The sequence below is a fragment of the Garra rufa genome, chromosome 21 (genome assembly GCF_049309525.1).
Source record: "Garra rufa chromosome 21, GarRuf1.0, whole genome shotgun sequence".
Lineage (NCBI taxonomy): Eukaryota > Metazoa > Chordata > Actinopteri > Cypriniformes > Cyprinidae > Garra > Garra rufa.
The window spans coordinates 840624-863248 of NC_133381.1; the positions used below are offsets into that span (position 1 = coordinate 840624).

Genomic DNA, 22625 nt, shown 5'->3' on the forward strand with positions numbered 1-22625 from the left:
AATTTTCTCTAATAACCCTCATAAAAATATCAGGTTTATTTAACCGATACATTTCCATAATTTTTCCAGTCGTTCCGGGATTTTAAAAATCATGTTTTTAGAGATTACACGCAAGAATTGCTATGAACTCAAATAAGATTTATATTAAGCATAAACATTTCCAAGACTTTTTCAGATTTTTAGTAATTTAAAGGTATTGCAAATTATTTTAACTGTAAAAGTTAATCATTTTTCTCCTGGTAAATATCCATATTGTTCCGAATGTTGTTTTTCTGAAATGCAACATTGTTCTGTGCTTTATTTCTCTTTCTCTTTTTCTTCTTCTTATGTTGACATCATTGCATGACATGCTTCACTTTATTTTTACCATCTAGTTATATTAGTATATCTTTAAAGACTTTGAATGATAAAACATTTATTTGAGGTGAAGTGAGATCTCAGTTTGAAGTCCTTTGAAAATTTGCATTCATGCATTTTAGCTTTTTAATCCAACGCGATTTATTCAAAGTGTACTCAAAATATATCACTCATTTCTCCATGCATTTCCGGAGAATCAAACCCATGATTCTTCTACCGATCGGCAGGTGGCGCTGAGCGCGTCCTCGCGTGTGTCCGCCGCCGAAGCAGAGGAAGAAGAAGCGCAGCCCTTAAAGCGCGAACGCGTGTTTTTCTTCTTGCACGTTCGCGCGGTTTGTTTGTTTGCCTGTGTATTTTGTTTATTTTTCGTTGTCCTTCTCTTCAGTTGTCGTGTTTTATAACCAGCCGTTTTTAAAATGCCTAAACGCTCCTATCCGTTCAGCGAGAGCTTCTCCTCTCAGTATAAAGTTCATGTTGGCCAAAAGGAGATCAACAACTGCGGAGTTTTTGGACTCAAGTACCGACAAGAGATTTATGGTGAGATATAAACACATTTATTACGTTCACAACAGCGGTAGAGTCAAATATAGATCATAAATGAGTTCGTAATTGAATTCTGCAGCTGAGTTTAATCTGTTTCAGTTACGCTCCTTTTTTCTAATTTATATGTGCCTTTTATTTGATTTTAAGTGTTTTAAACTGATTATTCTTACCAATAGGTTATTGTTTAATATTCTATCAATGCTCATTCGTAATTGTTCGAGTGTTTGTTAGTTTTATTTGCGTTTAATCAACTTTTTTTAGCTGCCTGTATAATATTAATGGCTGTTTGTGTGATTTTTAAAATAAGGGAATGTTTGTATATGAAAGATTTGTATTAAATTAAGTTATAGTTTGTAGTAATAATAATAATTATGAAAGCGTATGGGTAGCGAAATTCATTCGAAATGTAATATGCAAAATGCCGATGCATTTCTGTGTTTTAAATTTACGTTTTCTCGTAGATGTGTGCGAAGTTTAGTGCAAAAAGAAAATAAAGTAAAATTGAATGATTTGCGATCTGTACTCTGGTTCTTTATCTGTAATGATTTGTGAATCATTTGATTCGGGACTTTAGCGCGTGTTCGCGATTCATTTGATTCAGATCAGGGCTTAAGATAGTGAATCATTTGATTCACATTAGGATTTAAGGTCGCGTGTCATTTGATTCAGATCGGGACTTTAGCACGTGTTCCCGAATCATTTGATTCATTTTAGGATTTAAGGTCATGAGTCATTTGATTCAGATCGGGACTTTAGCACACGCGACTCATTTGATTCATATCAGGGCTTAAGATAGCGAATCATTTGATTCATATTAGGATTTAAGATCGTGAATCATTTGATTCATATTAGGATTTAAGATCGTGAGTCATTTGATTCAGATCGGGACTTTAGCACACGCGACTCATTTGATTCAGATCAGGGCTTAAGATAGTGAATCATTTGATTCACATTAGGATTTAAGGTCGCGTGTCATTTGATTCAGATCGGGACTTTAGCACGTGTTCCCGAATCATTTGATTCATTTTAGGATTTAAGGTCATGAGTCATTTGATTCAGATTGGGACTTTAGCACACGCGACTCATTTGATTCAGATCAGGGCTTAAGATAGTGAATCATTTGATTCACATTAGGATTTAAGATAGCGAATCATTTGATTCATATTAGGATTTAAGATCGTGAATCATTTGATTCATATCAGGACTTAAACTCACGAATCATTTGATTCAGATCGGGACTTTAGCGAGTGTTCGCAAATCATTTGATTTATATTAGGATTTAAGATGGCGAATCATTTGATTCAGTTGGGGACTTTGGCACATCTTCAAGAATCATTTGGTTCCGATCCGGACTTCAGACTGTGTTTGCGACTCATTTGAATCAGATCAGGGCTTCAGATTGTTTATTGCAAATCATTTGATTCAGATTTGGACTTCAAAGTGGGTTTGTGTCATTTGGCGAATTGAATCATTTGCGATCTGTGCTCTGATTCTTTATCTTAAATGATGGTTTGTGAATCGTTTTCTTCAGATCGTGACTTTGGCATGTGTTCGCGACTCATTTGATTCATATCAGGACTTAAGATTGTTAGTCACTTGATTCGGAAAATTTGGGGGGGGGAAATAGCGTTTAAATGATCATTTTTGAGTAATACATGTTCGTTAAAATGTTTAATTTGCATATTAAAACTAGTGTCTGAAATTGCAGGTGTAAAATAAATTTTCATTTAGCACTAAACGTTGCACATCTCTATGGGAAAATGTAAAATTAAATCCCGAAATGCATTGCTAATTTGCATATTCCATTCTAAAATAAAATTTGCTACCCATATGCTTCCATAGTAAAAAAAAAAGTTTTTAAACTGCTTCACTTTACCAGCAGATTGTTTTTAAATGTTGTTGTTTTGAGTTTATTTTCTTGTTTTACATGTTTATTTTATTTCTTAATTAGAAAAGACCAAAAACCTGCTCTTTAATGGGACCAAAGCCGTGATGGGACGAATCTGGAAGGCAGATGGAGAAGAGAAGCGGTCAGACGTGCTCGTGTCTGATCAGACCGCTGTATCGCCGGCTCCTGGACAGCAAACGCTTCTCAAAGGACAAACGCGCATCGGGCTGGACGGACGATTACAGAAAGTGAACGCTGCTTCAGGTGAAACTATAAGAGCAGAGCAAGATGTGATCAGTTCAGTGTGAAACAAGACTTATTTGTGCTGTCATATGATGATTGCATGTGATTTTGAGCTGCTGATTCTTAATTTACCCCATGTTTTGCTCTTTCACATCAACACTTTGATACAAAATATGCAGTGTTTGCAGCATTTTTGCTTTTGAGAATCATTTGTGCGGTGAAGTCTTGCATTTTCTTTTTATCAGCAGTAAAACACCACAAATGCATGATTCATGTCTTTATCTGAACCACAATTTAGATGTTTGATTCAGTTAAATTCTCGGCACATTTTATTTTATATTTTTCCGAAGACGTTTTATTCCTAATCCAGATAATCAAGTTCTAATTTGTGGCTGAGAAAAATGATGTCTGCTTTGTCTGTGTTTAATTGCATTTTAAACAGCCACAGAAAATCATATTTTGGGGGGGGGGGGGGGGCTTGCTTTGCTAGTTTTTCCACTCCTTTGCAAATTGTAACATAATTATGAAACGTTCTGAACATTTTAGTTTTGTATATTTGTCATGACTTTTATTTTGATAAGTGCATTAGAGCTTTTACTCATCAAATTAGGCTGTTTGAGGCCTTTTTTGCAAATCACTCATTTAAGATCTAGTGCAGTTACAAAAAAAAAAGCATTTTACATTATTTGGAGACATGCAGACAGTGTGCATTTAAAGAAGCAGTTCACTCGAATTACTTTTTTTTTTTTTTTTTTTTTTTTTTAAGTATTTAACACTGAACATTTTTAAAATTGTAGTGGAAATTATAGCCTACCAACAAAGCGCAATTTAACTTAAAATTAATAAGTTGGTCAAATAATATTCTTTGGCCATTAAGAGCCCTTTCTTGAATCAGGCATGTGTTTTTAATGTACAACTAAATGCAGCTTTGCTCAGCAAAGGAGAATGTTAGAATAAATGTATTAATAGAGCTGTTGGAATGATATCTTTTTTACGTTACAAATTATAGTAGTAACATTTATGAAAGCTTACTACTTTTGTGGTAAACCCACAAGAAGACCTCAGTACTACTTTTTGCTGACAGCAGCAGATTTGTGAATGATTGTCATCTTTGGTCTTTGAACCCTGGCTAAGGAGCTGCTGTCAGAATAAACACAACTGGTGTCTGGTGTATTAGACAACAGAACGTTCTGGAGTTGATTGACTAATGGATGATTTCAGTCATCATACAGTAACCTTTCTCTTCTCATGGAGACATGCGATGCACTTCTAAACAGTCTCTCGCTGTCGCTGCTTTGAATGATTTTTGCATCTTTCTCGGACAGCTTTAAATGTTTCCTCGCTGCTCACGTTTGCTGCATTAGTGCGCGCCTCTATTTGATCTTGTCATGTCATTGTTCGCTATCATTTATTTAGCCTTTTCGCTTATTCGCCTGAAAAAGGGTTTTGCAATTTTCGGCCTAATTTTGGTTGCCGAACATTCGGTGCATCTCTAGTAAATCCTGTAAGTTTTTGTTCTGGAAGTGTACTAATACTTTTTTCTGAAGTTCTTCGGACATGTCTCTAAACTGCTGTAGTAAGTCCTGTCTGTGTGTCCTCAGGTTGTGCAGCGGCTCCTACAACATGTTGCGTGTGTCAGAGGGTCTCTGGTTCGAGGAAGCCGTGCTCTCAGTGTGAGCGTCCTGCGTGTGCAGCGTGCATCCAGCAGTGCAACAGCTGCTCTGACCGCTGCTGCTCCTTATGCACCGTCACAGAGTAAGTCAATCACACTTAAATATTTCAGTTCAAATGTCCTGACGTGTGCTCACCCATAGGCCATCCAAGATGTAGATGAATTAGTGTCTTCCTCGGATTTGTAGAAATGTGTCATTCCATCACTTGCTCAACAATGGACGTGAATGGGTGGCGTCAGAATCAGAGTCCAAACAGCTGATAAATTTACATCTTGAGTGATTCAAACATCACACATCCACAAAACCACTCCAGTCCATCAGTTAACATCTTAAGAAGACAATCTAAACAAATTGATCATAAAGACGTTTTTAACTAAAATGAGTCCATAATATGTGGAAAAATCCAGCCACATATTAGTTTAGAGCTGTTTTGGCTTGTAAACGGTGCTTGATCTGTGCAGATTTCTTTCCTGATTCAGACCACTTTTCCACTTGTAGTATTATGGATTATAGACTTGATGTATTTGTTAAACATTTTAACGATGGCTAACTGATGGACTGGAGTGATGTGGATTATTGTGATGTTTTTATCAGCTGTTTCGGACTCTCATTCTGACGGCACCCATTCACTCAAGATGTAAATGTAGTTTTATGCTGGTGTATAAACGGTGCCGTGTCTAATGTGTTTGTTCTCTGTCTTCAGTTACAGTGAGCGTTATGAGCGTATCCTCTGCTGTGGCTGTTCATCCTGATGGCCTTGATCAGGACAGACGCAAACTGAGACAACTGACCATTATGATGCCGGATATGAGTTTTAATGCTTTAGCCATTAAATGTTAATGAGATTGCTATTTTATATATGCTTGCATTGTTTCTTGCCCTTTCCCTTCCTTTTTATGTACATACTCCTGTGACTATTCAAATAAATACTTGACATTTATTCCCTAATTATGATGTTTGGGATTTATTTAATTTATGTGCATGTATAGAGCTGGCTGGTAATTGATTACATGTAATCTGGATTACAAAAATCAAGGGTAAAAACTGCTGGCAAAACTTCTCCATGCACCTGTCAAGTTTGAGATTTTGGGCCTTTTGGTGTTTCAAAGTGTGTGTGTGTTTTATTTTATTTTTTTCCTCCTCAGACTAGTGGAAAGAAAACACCAAAAGACATTAAGTGTTTCTTTTATAGCCCTATCCATTTGTGTCAATAGATTTTAAATACAATACATATTTTTCAGTAGCTCATATATAATTTGCTTGATTTTATACATTTTATTCCCCAAACAATTGTAATTGTTTTCTGTCTTTATTTTTTTTTTCAGAATTATGGAGTGACAAAATGATACCCAAAATCCCCTCTGTAAAAACATTTGACTAACTTCATCCAGTGTTTAGATTTTTGCACTAGAAATGTATGCAAATTGGCATATTTCATTAATGACTCATTTGCGTATTTAAACAACTTTTTAGAAAATGTGTAATAAAAGTGCAATTACCAATGTAATCAATCAAATGGGCAATTTTTTTATTTATTTTTTTTAACCCTATTTACCTGCAGTGTTTCACCTTAAGTAATTAGATTAAATTGCATTTAAAATGCTTAATGGACTGCAGTTACTCTTTATGGAGTACATTTTACACAATAGAAATTATAATTTGATTCTTCATATATAACTAAGTTTTCATTATAGGTTATTTAACCATGTATGTCTGTCTTTGGAAAGTGTTGTCTTTCAAACACATTAAGGACTTTTTTTTTTTTTTTTTTTTTTTTTTTTTTTTTTTTTTTTAGTTTTTGTCATCTGATCCTCTTTCACCGTATTCATTTACTCTAAGTACCCCTGAAATTTTAAAACATATTTTAATGTTTGCATGTTCATTGGTTCTCTGACATTGGTTATGGTCACATGAAAATGCAGGTAAACAAATAAAAAAATGCATCTTAAATGACTTTAATTTAACATTATTATTTAATTAATTATTAGTTTTTCATTAAACTCAAACCCCTTGCAGTTGCTTTACAAACACCAGTTTGGGAAATCTTGATGTAAGGTTTAATGCACTTCATGTTAATAAGGGATGGAGTGTGTGTGTTTTTTTTTTTTTTTTTTTTTTTTTGTTTTTTGTTTTTACTCTTTAATTTTATATCAATATGGTACATTAATATTTTGTTTAAATCATGTGATGATTAAATGCAATAGTAATCTAAAAGAAATTATATTACTAGGTGGCTAATTATATTACTTCAAGTGTGTAATGTCATGGATTACGTTACTAACTACTATTTTTGTCATGTAATTTGTAATCGGTATCAGATTGCAATTTGAGTAATCTGCCCAGCTCTGCATATGTATAGAGAGAGAGAGAGGGAGAGATTTAAAGAGATGCAGAAATGCATTGGTCTGTAGAGCACATTGTTGAATGCTGGTGTGTTAACAGTGGTGTGATCATATGTTTGTCACTAGAGGGCAGCACCAGAATATAATACTTCATCAGTTCCGCAGTAAACAGCTGTGTTTGTCAGTCTGGACTACATTCACGGTCACCTGGCAAAATTTTAGTCATTAAAGCTGTTTAATTTTGGTGCTATTTCTTGTAGAATTATCTTTTTGAAATTGGTTTAAAAGGTATTGATTCTCTTTAACGCTTTGGCAAATTGAAGTCTGACTTCAGTGTAAACTGGAAACTTTTAGCTAATCAGACACTGAATCCCCATGAATGCTTGCAAGACATACGAGTCCCTTTGGGTTGGAGCAACTGGGCTGTTTTGCACATAGGTAAGTACCATAGTATAGCCATGGTACTTCAGATTTTTGTATTAGGGACTTTAAAAAAAAAAAAAAAAAAAAAAGGCTCTTCTCAACGATTATCAAAAATACACAAAAAATCTGAAATATTATTAGAATGTAAAACAGCTGTTTTTTATGTGAATCTATGTAAACATGTAGTTTATTTCTGATACACAGCTGAATTAGTTTTCAGCATCATTACTCCAGTCTTCAGTGTCACGTGATCCTTCAGAAATCATGTTAAAAACAGCTGTGCTGCCCAATACTTTTGTGGAAACTGATACATTTAATTTTCCGTGAAAACAGATCACTACATAATTTGGAAATTTGGATGTGTTCCTCATATAAAGCATCATATGACTTCAGAAGACCTGCAATAAAGTAGACTAATTGTATGGACTTTGATACTTTTACATCTCGTTTGAAGCTTAAAAACGTATTTCCTAATTACGCAAGTCCACAGACGTATGAAGGTGAGTAAATGATGACGTGATCTTTTAATATAGATTGTGATATTGAGGGCAGGAGTCTTCATGCTGTGGAGATGGAAAAGCAATTAGATGTTCCTGACACTCCTTCTGTTCTTTTGTCTGTGCTTCTCTGCAGCTGTCCAGACTTTCATCACAAGCGTTTTACTGTAAAAGGTCACAGCCGTGACTTCCGAGGCGGCTCCTCTTTCTCTGCGCCACATGCCAGGGACCCCCGAAGGCCTGCCGGGCCCCGCTGACTCCTGGACGCACTTAAGTCCAGGCGTGTGGCTCTGTATCACCCCCCATTTGTACAGAGCAGCTGTGCGCAGACACACGGCCGGCCGCGGTGATGTGGCTGCTATAAATACGTGTGCATGTAGTGAAGGAGTGACAGCTGTGCGCTGGACTGCTCCTCCATCAGCTCACGCTCCATACGGGACAGAAGGACATGTCACTAATATCCCCTGTCTTATGGTCAACTTGTCATTTCCATCCGTTTTTCAACATAGTCAAAGTTTGCCATGTGTAATTTCACAATCCAATCGTGTTCTGGGTGATTGTTGACAAAAGAATGCATTTTTTAGCTGTTCTGGGGGGTTGCTAGGGAGTTGCTATGGTCTTCTGAGTGGTTGCTAATGTTCTGTAAGCATTTGTTACTTGTTGATACAAATATACATTTTCTAGCTGTTCTGAGTGGTTATTAGGAAGTGGTTGCAAGGGTTTTCTAGGTGGCTGTTGACAAAATGCATTTTCTGGCTGTTCTGGGTAGTTGCCAGTGTGCTCTGGGTGGCTGTTTGTACAAGAGTGCATTTTCTGGCTGTTCTGAGGGGTTTCTATGGTGTTGCTAGGGTTTTTGAGTGGTTTCCAGGGTGTTCCGGGTGACTGTTGATAAAATAATGATTTTCTGTCTGTTTTAAATGGTTGCTAGGGAGTTGCTAGGGTTTTAAAGTGGTTGCCTGTGTGTTCTAAGTGGCTGTTGACAAAAGAATGCATTTTCTGGCTGTTCTGAGTGGTTGCTAGGAAGTTGCTAGGGTTTTTGAGTGGTTTCCAGGGTGTTCCGGGTGACTGTTGATAAAATAATGATTTTCTGTCTGTTTTAAATGGTTGCTTGAGAGTTGCTAGGGTTTTAAAGTGGTTGCCAGTGTCTTCTAGGTGGCTGTTGACAAAAAATGCATGTTCTTGCTGTTCCGAGTGGTTGCTAGGGTTTTTGAGTGGTTGCCAGGGTGTTCTGGGTGACTGTTGACAAAATAATGATTTTTTGTCTGTTTTAAATGTTTGCTAGGGGTTTAAAGTGGTTGGCAGTGTTCTAGGTGGCTGTTGACAAAAAATGCATTTTCTGGTTCTGATTGGTTTCTAGGGATTTGCTAGGCTATTCTGGGTGGCTGTTGACAAAATAATACACTTTCTAGCTGTGCTGAATAGTTGCTAGGGGGTTTCTAGAGTTTTTAAGTGATTCCTAGCGTGTTCAGGGTGGCTGTTGACAAAAAATGCATTTTCTGGCTGTTCTCGGTGGATGCTATGGAGTTGCTAGGGTTTGCGAAGAGTTACCAGGGTGTTCTGGGTGGCTGTTTACAAAATAATGCATTTTTTGGCTGCTCTGAGTGGTTGCTAGGGAGTTGCTAGGGTTTTCGAAGGGTTACCGGGGTGTTCTGTGTGGCTGTTGACAAAAGAATGCATTTTCTAGCTGTTCTGACTGGTTGCTAGGCAGTTGCTAGGGTTTTAGAGTGGTTGCTAGGGTGATTTGGGTGACTGTTGACATTTCTAGCTGTTCTGAGTGGTTATTAGGAAGTGGTTGCAAGGGTTTTCTAGGTGGCTGTTGACAAAATGCATTTTCTGGCTGTTCTGGGTAGTTGCCAGTGTGCTCTGGGTGGCTGTTTGTACAAGAGTGCATTTTCTGGCTGTTCTGAGGGGTTTCTATGGTGTTGCTAGGGTTTTTGAGTGGTTTCCAGGGTGTTCCGGGTGACTGTTGATAAAATAATGATTTTCTGTCTGTTTTAAATGGTTGCTAGGGAGTTGCTAGGGTTTTAAAGTGGTTGCCTGTGTGTTCTAAGTGGCTGTTGACAAAAGAATGCATTTTCTGGCTGTTCTGAGTGGTTGCTAGGAAGTTGCTAGGGTTTTTGAGTGGTTTCCAGGGTGTTCCGGGTGACTGTTGATAAAATAATGATTTTCTGTCTGTTTTAAATGGTTGCTTGAGAGTTGCTAGGGTTTTAAAGTGGTTGCCAGTGTCTTCTAGGTGGCTGTTGACAAAAAATGCATGTTCTTGCTGTTCCGAGTGGTTGCTAGGGTTTTTGAGTGGTTGCCAGGGTGTTCTGGGTGACTGTTGACAAAATAATGATTTTTTGTCTGTTTTAAATGTTTGCTAGGGGTTTAAAGTGGTTGGCAGTGTTCTAGGTGGCTGTTGACAAAAAATGCATTTTCTGGTTCTGATTGGTTTCTAGGGATTTGCTAGGCTATTCTGGGTGGCTGTTGACAAAATAATACACTTTCTAGCTGTGCTGAATAGTTGCTAGGGGGTTTCTAGAGTTTTTAAGTGATTCCTAGCGTGTTCAGGGTGGCTGTTGACAAAAAATGCATTTTCTGGCTGTTCTCGGTGGATGCTATGGAGTTGCTAGGGTTTGCGAAGAGTTACCAGGGTGTTCTGGGTGGCTGTTTACAAAATAATGCATTTTTTGGCTGCTCTGAGTGGTTGCTAGGGAGTTGCTAGGGTTTTCGAAGGGTTACCGGGGTGTTCTGTGTGGCTGTTGACAAAAGAATGCATTTTCTAGCTGTTCTGACTGGTTGCTAGGCAGTTGCTAGGGTTTTAGAGTGGTTGCTAGGGTGATTTGGGTGACTGTTGACATTTCTAGCTGTTCTGAGTGGTTATTAGGAAGTGGTTGCAAGGGTTTTCTAGGTGGCTGTTGACAAAATGCATTTTCTGGCTGTTCTGGGTAGTTGCCAGTGTGCTCTGGGTGGCTGTTTGTACAAGAGTGCATTTTCTGGCTGTTCTGAGGGGTTTCTATGGTGTTGCTAGGGTTTTTGAGTGGTTTCCAGGGTGTTCCGGGTGACTGTTGATAAAATAATGATTTTCTGTCTGTTTTAAATGGTTGCTAGGGAGTTGCTAGGGTTTTAAAGTGGTTGCCTGTGTGTTCTAAGTGGCTGTTGACAAAAGAATGCATTTTCTGGCTGTTCTGAGTGGTTGCTAGGAAGTTGCTAGGGTTTTTGAGTGGTTTCCAGGGTGTTCCGGGTGACTGTTGATAAAATAATGATTTTCTGTCTGTTTTAAATGGTTGCTTGAGAGTTGCTAGGGTTTTAAAGTGGTTGCCAGTGTCTTCTAGGTGGCTGTTGACAAAAAATGCATGTTCTTGCTGTTCCGAGTGGTTGCTAGGGTTTTTGAGTGGTTGCCAGGGTGTTCTGGGTGACTGTTGACAAAATAATGATTTTTTGTCTGTTTTAAATGTTTGCTAGGGGTTTAAAGTGGTTGGCAGTGTTCTAGGTGGCTGTTGACAAAAAATGCATTTTCTGGTTCTGATTGGTTTCTAGGGATTTGCTAGGCTATTCTGGGTGGCTGTTGACAAAATAATACACTTTCTAGCTGTGCTGAATAGTTGCTAGGGGGTTTCTAGAGTTTTTAAGTGATTCCTAGCGTGTTCAGGGTGGCTGTTGACAAAAAATGCATTTTCTGGCTGTTCTCGGTGGATGCTATGGAGTTGCTAGGGTTTGCGAAGAGTTACCAGGGTGTTCTGGGTGGCTGTTTACAAAATAATGCATTTTTTGGCTGCTCTGAGTGGTTGCTAGGGAGTTGCTAGGGTTTTCGAAGGGTTACCGGGGTGTTCTGTGTGGCTGTTGACAAAAGAATGCATTTTCTAGCTGTTCTGACTGGTTGCTAGGCAGTTGCTAGGGTTTTAGAGTGGTTGCTAGGGTGATTTGGGTGACTGTTGACATTTCTAGCTGTTCTGAGTGGTTATTAGGAAGTGGTTGCAAGGGTTTTCTAGGTGGCTGTTGACAAAATGCATTTTCTGGCTGTTCTGGGTAGTTGCCAGTGTGCTCTGGGTGGCTGTTTGTACAAGAGTGCATTTTCTGGCTGTTCTGAGGGGTTTCTATGGTGTTGCTAGGGTTTTTGAGTGGTTTCCAGGGTGTTCCGGGTGACTGTTGATAAAATAATGATTTTCTGTCTGTTTTAAATGGTTGCTAGGGAGTTGCTAGGGTTTTAAAGTGGTTGCCTGTGTGTTCTAAGTGGCTGTTGACAAAAGAATGCATTTTCTGGCTGTTCTGAGTGGTTGCTAGGAAGTTGCTAGGGTTTTTGAGTGGTTTCCAGGGTGTTCCGGGTGACTGTTGATAAAATAATGATTTTCTGTCTGTTTTAAATGGTTGCTTGAGAGTTGCTAGGGTTTTAAAGTGGTTGCCAGTGTCTTCTAGGTGGCTGTTGACAAAAAATGCATGTTCTTGCTGTTCCGAGTGGTTGCTAGGGTTTTTGAGTGGTTGCCAGGGTGTTCTGGGTGACTGTTGACAAAATAATGATTTTTTGTCTGTTTTAAATGTTTGCTAGGGGTTTAAAGTGGTTGGCAGTGTTCTAGGTGGCTGTTGACAAAAAATGCATTTTCTGGTTCTGATTGGTTTCTAGGGATTTGCTAGGCTATTCTGGGTGGCTGTTGACAAAATAATACACTTTCTAGCTGTGCTGAATAGTTGCTAGGGGGTTTCTAGAGTTTTTAAGTGATTCCTAGCGTGTTCAGGGTGGCTGTTGACAAAAAATGCATTTTCTGGCTGTTCTCGGTGGATGCTATGGAGTTGCTAGGGTTTGCGAAGAGTTACCAGGGTGTTCTGGGTGGCTGTTTACAAAATAATGCATTTTTTGGCTGCTCTGAGTGGTTGCTAGGGAGTTGCTAGGGTTTTCGAAGGGTTACCGGGGTGTTCTGTGTGGCTGTTGACAAAAGAATGCATTTTCTAGCTGTTCTGACTGGTTGCTAGGCAGTTGCTAGGGTTTTAGAGTGGTTGCTAGGGTGATTTGGGTGACTGTTGACATTTCTAGCTGTTCTGAGTCGTTGCTAGGGTTTTTGAGTGGTTGCCAGGGTGTTCTGGGTGACTGTTGACAAAATAATGATTTTTTTGTCTGTTTTAAATGTTTGCTAGGGGTTTAAAGTGGTTGGCATTGTTCTAGGTGGCTGTTGACAAAAAATGCATTTTCTGGTTCTGATTGGTTTCTAGGAAGTTGCTAGGCTATTCTGGGTGGCTGTTGACAAAATAATACATTTTCTAATTGTGCTGAATAGTTGCTAGGGGGTTTCTATAGGTTTTTAGCGTCTTCATTTTCTAGGTGTTCTGAGTGGTTGCTAGGGCGTTACTAGGGTTTTAGAGTGGTTGCTAGGGTATTCTGGGTGACTGACATTTCTAGCTGTTCTGACTGGTTGCTAGGCAGTTGCTAGGGTTTTAGAGTGGTTGCTAGGGTGATTTGGGTGACTGTTGACATTTCTAGCTGTTCTGAGTGGTTGCTAGGGTTTTTGAGTGGTTGCCAGGGTGTTCTGGGTGACTGTTGACAAAATAATGATTTTTTGTCTGTTTTAAATGTTTGCTAGGGGTTTAAAGTGGTTGGCATTGTTCTAGGTGGCTGTTGACAAAAAATGCATTTTCTGGTTCTGATTGGTTTCTAGGAAGTTGCTAGGCTATTCTGGGTGGCTGTTGACAAAATAATACATTTTCTAATTGTGCTGAATAGTTGCTAGGGGGTTTCTATAGGTTTTTAGCGTCTTCATTTTCTAGGTGTTCTGAGTGGTTGCTAGGGCGTTACTAGGGTTTTAGAGTGGTTGCTAGGGTATTCTGGGTGACTGACATTTCTAGCTGTTCTGACTGGTTGCTAGGCAGTTGCTAGGGTTTTAGAGTGGTTGCTAGGGTGTTTTGGGTGACTGTTGACATTTCTAGCTGTTCTGAGTGGTTGCTAGGGTTACCAGGGTGTTCTGGGTGGCTGTAATGCATTTTCTAGGTGTTCTGAGTGGTTGCTAGGGAGTTACTAGGGTTTTCAAGTGGTTGCCAGGGTGTTCTGGGTTGTTAGTGATAAATGGAAAGGTACACGTATTATTACATCGTATTTAATCACCATTAATAATGTCAATATGTCAATGTACAATAAATGTCAATGTTCTTTTCATAAGAAACAAAATCTCATCTTTCAAATTCTTTCCATTTTATCAAGATATTCAAACAATAAATGTTGATTTGGCGTATATAAGCACTTTATTAGCCTCTATGTTCCTTACAGTTTACTTAACATGTTACTGATGTAAATATTTAATGTGTGTACCAAACCGTGACTTCCAAACCGAGGTAAGTTACGTACCGACATAACGTACGCACGTTTGTTTACATTACACCCTAGTTGTTAATGAGTTGCCTGGTGGAGTTGTAAGCTTGTTGATAGACATATCTGTTTACATGTTGTTTAAAGTAGTTGCATAAGTGTTGCTGGTTTGTTTTGAAGATATGATGTTATAATGATTTTTGTTCTGTGGCAGTACTATAGTATTCTGTACAATACCTTGGAAATGTGAGGTTGCATGATTATGAACACAATATCACAGCATTTATTAAAGTATCATAGTATTACCACCCAATAGCATCAGTGTATGACCCACAGTGCTATAAAGGTGATATTGAGGATATAATGTTTTGATGTTAATTATATAAGACACAAAGGTCTCGTCTCTGACAGAGCATTGCTCTTTTTCTGTTTTATGTGCATGGGTGTGTGTGTGAGGCTGCATCGCTCCTTTTCAAGTGTGACCACCTGTCTTTTGTTATGAGGTAAATAAATAAATAAACATGGCCAGCACCAGATGTCCCCGGCCGTCCGTTCAGAGGTCAAGGTCTCCCACCGCTGGCCTTGCGAGGTGAAGACATCCAAGTTTCAACTTCACTTCTCCTACAAAGACTTGCTGTCGTCTGGGGAATACATGCAAATGTGCTAGCTGTGGTGAAATGGAAATTACATGAAGCTTTTTGATAAGCGAGGGCAAAACACACATCTAATTAAGTCAAAGAGACGACAGCGCGCTCATCAAAGAGTGCAACTAGTCATGGCATGCTTGTTTCTCATTTGCTAGTTGTCTAGTCCAGTCCTTCAACTGGTTTTGCAGATTTTATATCAAATATCAAGTGGAGACCAAACTTAAATTAATAGAAATTAAAACAATATTGAAAGATTTTGTGACGTGAAAGATTAAACTTAATAGTTTGTCCATTTAGTTGTAGTGTTTGCTTTCTAATATTTAATAAGTCAAATTAAATATTCCATGTTTATCCTTTTTTAATGTCACCTGGGTCATATTTTCTTTTACTTTGTATTTTCCATTATACAGTTGTTAGGGTGTTGCTAGGGTTTTCTGGGTGGTTGCTCATGTGTTGGGAGCATTGTTACCTTGTTGATACAAGTATGCATTTTTAAACTGTTTTGAATAGTTGCTGTGGAATTACAATGGTTTTCTGAGGGGTTGCTAGGTGGTTGCTCACGTGTTGTATTTTTAACTTGTTGACACAAGTAGGCATTTTTCTAGTTGTTCCGAATAGTTGCTATAAAGTTAAGGTTTTCTAAGTGGTTTCTAGGGTGTTGTTAGGGTCTTCAGGGTGGTTGCTAGTTGTAAGAATTTGTGGTTCTATGTGTGGTTTGTGGTTACTATGGAGTTACTAGAGTTTTTGAGTGGTTGCTAAGGTGTTGCTAGGGTCTTCTGAGATTACTAGGGTGTTTTGGATGATTGCTCAAATGTTGTGAGCATTTTTTACTTGTTGATACAAGTTTTTTTTTTTAAACTGAGTGCAAGGTTTTTCATGGTGGTTGCTAAGGTGTTACTAGGGTCTTCTGAGGTTGCTGGGGTGTTTCTAGGGTGTTCTGAGTGGCTGTTGGGGTGTTGCTAGGTAGTGTGAGAATTTTTAGCTTATCAATACTAGTATGCATTAGCTTATCTGAGTGGTTGCAATGGAGTTGCTGGGGTCGTCTTGGTGGTTGCTAGGTAGTTCCTTATGTGTTGCAAGCATTTTTTACTTGTTGATACAAGTATGTATTTTTTAACTATTCTGAGTGCAAGGGTTTTCATGGTGGTTGCTAAGTTGTTAATAGGGTCTTCTGAGATGTTGCTTGGGTGTTTCTAGGTTGTTCTGGGCGATTGCTCAAGTGTTGTGAGCATTTCTTACTTGTTGATACAAGTTTGCATTTTCATAATTGTTCTGAGTTGATGCTCTAGAGTTGCTAGGGTGTTCTGAGTGGTTGCTAGGGTGTTCTGAATGGTTGCTAGGGTGTTTCTAGGGTGTTCTAAATGCTTGCTGGGGTGTTGCTCGGTGGTTTCTTATATATTTTGAGCATTTGTTATTTGTTGATAGAAGTTTGCATTTTTATAGTTGTTCTGAGTTGACGCTGTAGAGTTGCTAGGGTGTTTCTAATGTGTTCTAAATGGTTGCTGGGGTGTTGTTTAGTGGTTTCTTAAGTATTGTGAGTGTTCTGAGTGGTTGCTATGGTGTTTCTAGGGTGGTCTCGGTGGTTGCTGGGGTTTTGGGGTGCTGGGGTTTCTTAAGTGTTGTGAGCATTTGTCACTTGTTGATACAGGTTTGCATTTTCATAGTAGTTCTAAATTTTTGCTACAGAGTTGCTAGGATGTTCCAAGTGGTTGCTAGGGTGTTGCTAGAGTGTTCTCAGTGGTTGCTAGGGTGTTGCTTAGTGATTGCTCAAGTGTTGTTAGCATTTGTTACTTGTTAATACCAGTTTGCATTTTCAGAGTTGTTCTGAGTTGTTGCTATAGAGTTGGTAGAGTGCTCTGAGCGGTTGCTAGGGTGTTTCTAGTGTGTTCTAAATGGTTGTTGTTTAGTGGTTTCTTAAGTATTGTAAGCATTTGTTACTTATTGATACAAGTTTTTATGTTCATAGTTCTGAGTTGATGCTGTAGATTTGCTAGAGTGTTCCAAATGGTTGCTAGGGTGTTGCTAGGCTGTTCTCGTGGTGTTGCTGAGTGATTAAGTGTTGTGAGCATTTGTTACTTGTTGATACAAGTTTGCATTTTTATAGTTATTCTGAGTTGATACTGTACAGTTGCTAGAGTGTTCTGAGTGGTTGCTAGGGTGTTTCTAGGGTGTTCTCAGTAGTTGCTGGGGTTTCTTAAGTGTGTTGAACATTTGTTACTTGTTGATACAGGTTTGCAATTTCATAGTTGTTCTAAATTTTTGATATAGAGTTGCTAGGGTGTTCCAGGTGGTTGCTAGGGTGTTCTCAGTGGTTGCTGGGGTGTTGCTAGGTAGTTTCTTAAATGTGACCATTTGTTATTAGTTGATACAAGTTGCATCAACTAATTTTCACAGTTGTTCTGAATTGCTGCTGTAGAGTTGCTAGGGTGTTCTGAGTGGTTGCTAGGGTGTTTCTAGGGTTTTCTCGGTGGTTGCTGAGGTGTTAGGTGGTTTCTTAAGTGTTGTGAGCATTTGTTACTTGTTGATACAGGTTTGCATTTCATAGTTGTTCTGAGTTGATGCTGTAGAGTTGCTAGGGTGTTCTGAGTGGTTGCTAGGGTATTTCCAGGGTGTTCTGAGTGGTTGCTAGGGGGTTTCTAGGGTGTTTTAAATGGTTTCCTGGGGTGTTGCTCTGTGATTTCTTAGGTGTTGTGAGCGTTTGTTACTTGTTGCTACAAGTTTTCATTTTCATAGTTGTGAGTTAATGCTGTAGAGTTGCTAGGGTGTTTCTTGGGTGTTCTCTGGGGTTGCTGGGGTGTTGCTAGGTGGTTTAAGTGTTGTGAGCATTTATTATTTGTAGATCAAGGTTTGCATTTTTTATTTTACTTTTTTTTTTTGCACTTTGTAAAATGTAAGTGTGTGATATTATCATCCAGCTCTAATCTGTGACTATAAGGCACAAAGATATTAACATAAACAATGATTTTTTTTGTAAATCTGCTGTGAAGTAAATTTGATTCCCTGTTCATGAACAGTCAAAGAACAGTTTGCCAACCACCCGTGACCTTTGACATCAACGTTAAATAAATGTTTTCTCCTCCCATATTATTCTAGAATAGTGTAGGTTTATCATCAACAATTAACATAGTTTCCCTCATCTGGTTGCTAATTATATGACTGATCTCTGTCAGCAGGTGAAATGTTAGTAAGCATAATCCTCCAGGCCTCTGGTTTAAATTCTAGTATTTCTAGCCTGACCGCCCCACACCCTTATTTACAGCTCGTTCCCTTTAAGCGGGTCTAAAGCGCAACGTCTACAGCGGTTCACTGAGCTTCAGGGCAGAACCTGAGCGCCGCGGCGGACAATAGACACGCCGAACTACTAAGCGCACACAAAAGAGTCGGGGTATTTGCAGGGGTGGATGGGGGCTTCAGTCTGGATGGGGGCAGGGTCATGGGAATCACACCGCCGAGCAGCTGGATTGCTTTACATGTGCAGTCGGAGAATAATTAGCATCTCGCTCGCTAAGAAAATGACCAGTGAATTGGCTTTGAGATTCCGAATTAGCCACGCATTTCTCGTCCTCCTCCGGCGTCAATGTTTGTTTGCTCAGAATGCAAATGAGCGTCCAGTGAGAGAGCCGTTCATTTCTTTCGATAAAGAAAGAGGAAGTTAAAAATGAGTTCAGCTGTGTAAGGGTTAAAACTGAATGTAAAGCAGCTTTATATCATCCCTATTGAGAAGAAGTCGCAGTGTTTTCTGTATCTACATTGACAGGTCATTCATTTCTGGTTCACATACATTTGGCTAATGACTTTCCAGTGAGCTTTCTGGTCACCTGGAAGGATAAAAAAAAAACATTTTATAGAGATTACACTCATAAAAAAGCTAAGTTGACCAAAACTAGGAACGTTATATTGATTATGTTGACTTTTTACAATTTTAGTAAAGTTGCCTGGGTCATATATTCTTTTAACTTTGTGTAGTTTTGTCGTTTTCTGAAGATGTGGGCATCCATGTTGACATCTGTATAATATAACTAGATTCTACATGTGAGTTTATGACAAAATACTGTAGAGTTTGATTAGAAACATATTCTGGGCTGATGTCATTTTTTTTTATTTATTTATTATTAATGAATTTTATATATATTTTATATGCATAATTTTTGTTCTTGAATTATATTCAAGAGGGTTTTCAGAACAAAAAAATAATAATATCTTTGAGTACAAACAAGTGATTCGCTTCTGTAGGCCTAAAAAATAAATAAATAAATATATTTATTTATTTAATAAATATATTTATTATAATATATATATTATTAAAACACATTTCAGTGTTTTATTTTTAATAAATTTGTAAAATTTGCAAATCTGGTTTTTGCTTTGTCATTATTATGGTGTACTGAGTGTAAACTTTACAGATTTATTAAAAATAAAACACTGAAATAAGTAGATTGCATAAGTATTCATACCCTTAACTCAGTCCATAGTTGAAGCACCTTTACAGCCTCAAGTCTTTTTGGGTCTTTTTGGACAAGCTGTGCACATCTGCTTTTGGCAATTATCTGCCATTCTTTGCCTCACCTTTTCACCTCTCAAGCTCTGTCTAGAGTCCATTTTCTAGAGTCCTAGTTGTTCCAATCGTCTTCCATTATGGAGAATGCTTCTTTCAACCTTCAATGCAGCAGATTTTTTCTGAAATCTTCTCTAGATCATCTTGGTTTTTGCTCTGAGATGCATTTTCAGCTGTTAGACCTTTTCTGAGAGGTGTGTGTCTTTCTAAAACAGACTCATTCAAATGAATTTGCCACAGTTTAACTCCACTCCAAGTGTAGGAACATCTAGAAGCGATATGAATGCTCCTGAGATACATTTCGAGTGTCCCAGAAAAGGGTATGAATACTTATGCAACAGGATTGCATAAGTATTTTTATTTTCAATAAATTTGCACAAATGTTAAAAACCTATTTTTTGCTTTGCCATTATGGAGTAGGGAGTGTAGACTGATGTGGGGAAAAAAGTAATTTAAAGTAGTTTAACATAAGGCAGCAACATAACAAAACGTACCCAAAAAAAGCAGTATGAATACTTTCGCAAGGCACTGTATATCTCACAGTTCTGAGAAAAAAGTCAGAATTGTGAGATGTAAACTTGCAATTGCGAGAAAAAATATCAGAATTCTGACTCTGACTTTTTTTCTTGCAATTGCAATTTGTATCTTATTTTTTATTCAGTGGCGGAAACCGCTTTCATTCAAACCACTAATTTGTTCTCAAAGACATTATTTTATTATTATAAAATCTCTACAATTAGTTAATATAAAGTTGTTTTAAAATGAAATAAAAATTAATACAATTAATACAATTTTAATTAATAGGCAATAGTCAGTAGTTAAAATGTAAAATGTTTTAGTTAATATTAAATTATAATATAATTTAATAATCGTTTATCTCTTGAATATGTTGCCAACTTTATTAAATTGCACTTGAAAATGTTCATATTCCATTATCTCTTCTTGAATTCAAGTCTGTAATTCATAACCCCTTACACAAATAGAAGATTTATCTGACCAATGCATTTCCATGACCCTTCCAGTCACCTGCAGCATTAAAAAAAATCATAAATTACAGTTTATCAAAATTTAAGATTTTAGAAAAATCTGGGTTGTATTTTTTTTTCTTTTTACTTTACACGAAAACCCTGATCTATCAATTTTTTCCATTCATGAACAAAATTATTTAAAGCTTCCATTGTTTCATCTGTCAAATTCTCTCTAATAACCCTCATAAAAATATCAGGTTTATTTAACCAATGCATTTCCATGATTTTTCCAGTCATTCCAGGATTTAAAAAATAATTTTTCAGAGATTATACTCAAGAAGTGCAATGCACTGAATACGATTTATATTAAGCATAGACATTTCCAAGACTTTTTCAGATTTTTAGTAATTTTCACAACTTCTATAAGCAGTTTTAAAAGGTATTGCAAATGATTTTACTTGTAACTGTTAATCGTTTTTCTCCTGGTAAATATTCATATTGTTCCGAATGCTGTTTTTCTGAAATGCAACGTCGCTCCAGCATCATTTTTCAAAAAGACAACCACAATAATTCCACAGAAAATGTTGTTTAATCTACGCTTCAGCTAAATAAAGATCTATAAAGATTGTCACATTTTCACAGCACAAACAAAACAGGCACAATGTGCCCCAGAAGAAAGAAAGAAAGAAAGAAATTAAGAAAGAAAGGAAGAAAGCAAAGCAAGCGCAAACACACAAACAAACAAGAGAATCCAAATAAATTACCAAAGAATTCAGGCAAAACCAACTCAAACAGATTGTCATCTACATTCACTAGAGGACTTACAATGGAGCTTTTGTTTCCTATAAAATTTGTTTTTGTTTATCAAAAAATTATAGTACATCTAATGGCACTTCTACAAAGTCTATTAAAAAGTCTGAACTTAGTATCATCTTTCATTGGACAAGTCAAAATTCTCATACAGTAACATTTCGCACAAGAAACAAATCAATAAATATTACTTACGATTATACAATTTCACAGTCGGAACCTTTAGAAGACAACAATCCGGTATTAATGTACATATACTGAGAAACAAAGAGACATTATCACTGAAAATCTGACAGCCGTTCTTACTGTCCGTGATGACCACTTCATTATTGCATTCGTATGAATAGCTTTGAAATGTGAAACGGCGTCAGTGTACATACGCTCATCAAAATGAGAAAAGAAGTATTAAAAAAAACATTCAAATGCACACAAATCTATGGAAGCCCGTTTCTGTCACTGAATAAAAAAAATCGCACAGAATTGCATCATATAATCTTGCAATTCGGACTTTTTTATAGATATCAATGCTTATTTGCGAGTTATAAAGTCAGGATTGCAGGATTTAAACTCACAATTTTGAGAAAAAAGTCAGAATTGTGAGTTTATATCACAATTCTGAGAAAAAATGTCAAAATTGCAAGTTTATATCACGCAATTCTGACTTTATTTCTCAGAACTGTAAGTTTATATCACAATTCTGAGAAAAAATTTCAAAATTGTGAGTTTATATCATGCAATTGTGACTTTATTTCTCAGAATTGTGAGTTTATATCATGCAATTTTGACTTTATTTCTTAGAACTGCAAGATATAAACATGCAATTCTGACTTTATAAGTCGCAATTGTCAGTTTATATCACAATTCTGCGAAAAAAAAAGTCAAAATTGTGAGTTTATATCATGCATTTGCGACTATATTTCTCAGAATTGCATGTTTATATCTTGCAATTTTGGCTTCATAACTCGCATTTCTCGGTTTATATGACAGTTCTGAGGAAAAAAAGTCAAAATTGTGAGTTTATATCATGCAATTGTGACTTTTTTTCAGAATTGTGAGTTTATATCACAATTCTGACTTTATAACTTGCAATTGTGAGTTTATATCATGCAATTTTGACTTTATTTCTTAGAATTGCAAGATATAAACATGCAATTCTGACTTTATAAGTTGCAATTGTCAGTTTATATCACAATTCTGCGAAAAAAAAGTCAAAATTGTGAGTTTATATCATGCATTTGCGACTATATTTCTCAGAATTGCATGTTTATATCTTGCAATTTTGGCTTCATAACTCGCATTTGTCAGTTTATATGACAGTTCTGAGAAAAAAAAAGGCAAAATTGTGAGTTTATAACTTGCAATTGTGACTTTATAACTTGCAATTGTGAGTTTATTTCTTAGAATTGCA

The 22625-nt window shown here is 37.2% G+C and overlaps 1 protein-coding gene across 1 annotated transcript; it reads left to right on the forward strand.

Annotated features, from left to right (window-relative positions):
* Positions 1-689: 689 nt before the first annotated feature.
* Positions 690-5652, forward strand: LOC141296246 (apoptosis regulatory protein Siva-like). The gene is made up of 4 exons (XM_073827515.1): positions 690-894; positions 2852-3052; positions 4633-4786; positions 5408-5652. The coding sequence occupies exons 1-4, from the start codon at positions 774-776 to the stop codon at positions 5454-5456; spliced, it is 525 nt and encodes a 174-aa protein (XP_073683616.1). The 5' UTR covers positions 690-773; the 3' UTR covers positions 5457-5652.
* Positions 5653-22625: the final 16973 nt, after the last annotated feature.

Bases quoted from the DNA above. Each gene is read 5' to 3' on its own strand.
- LOC141296246 (XM_073827515.1), top strand. From the start codon at position 774: ATGCCTAAACGCTCCTATCCGTTCAGCGAGAGCTTCTCCTCTCAGTAT. The intron at 895-2,851 runs GTGAGATATAAA...TTTCTTAATTAG, and splicing joins GTACCGACAAGAGATTTATG to AAAAGACCAAAAACCTGCTC. The intron at 4,787-5,407 runs GTAAGTCAATCA...CTCTGTCTTCAG, and splicing joins TCCTTATGCACCGTCACAGA to TTACAGTGAGCGTTATGAGC.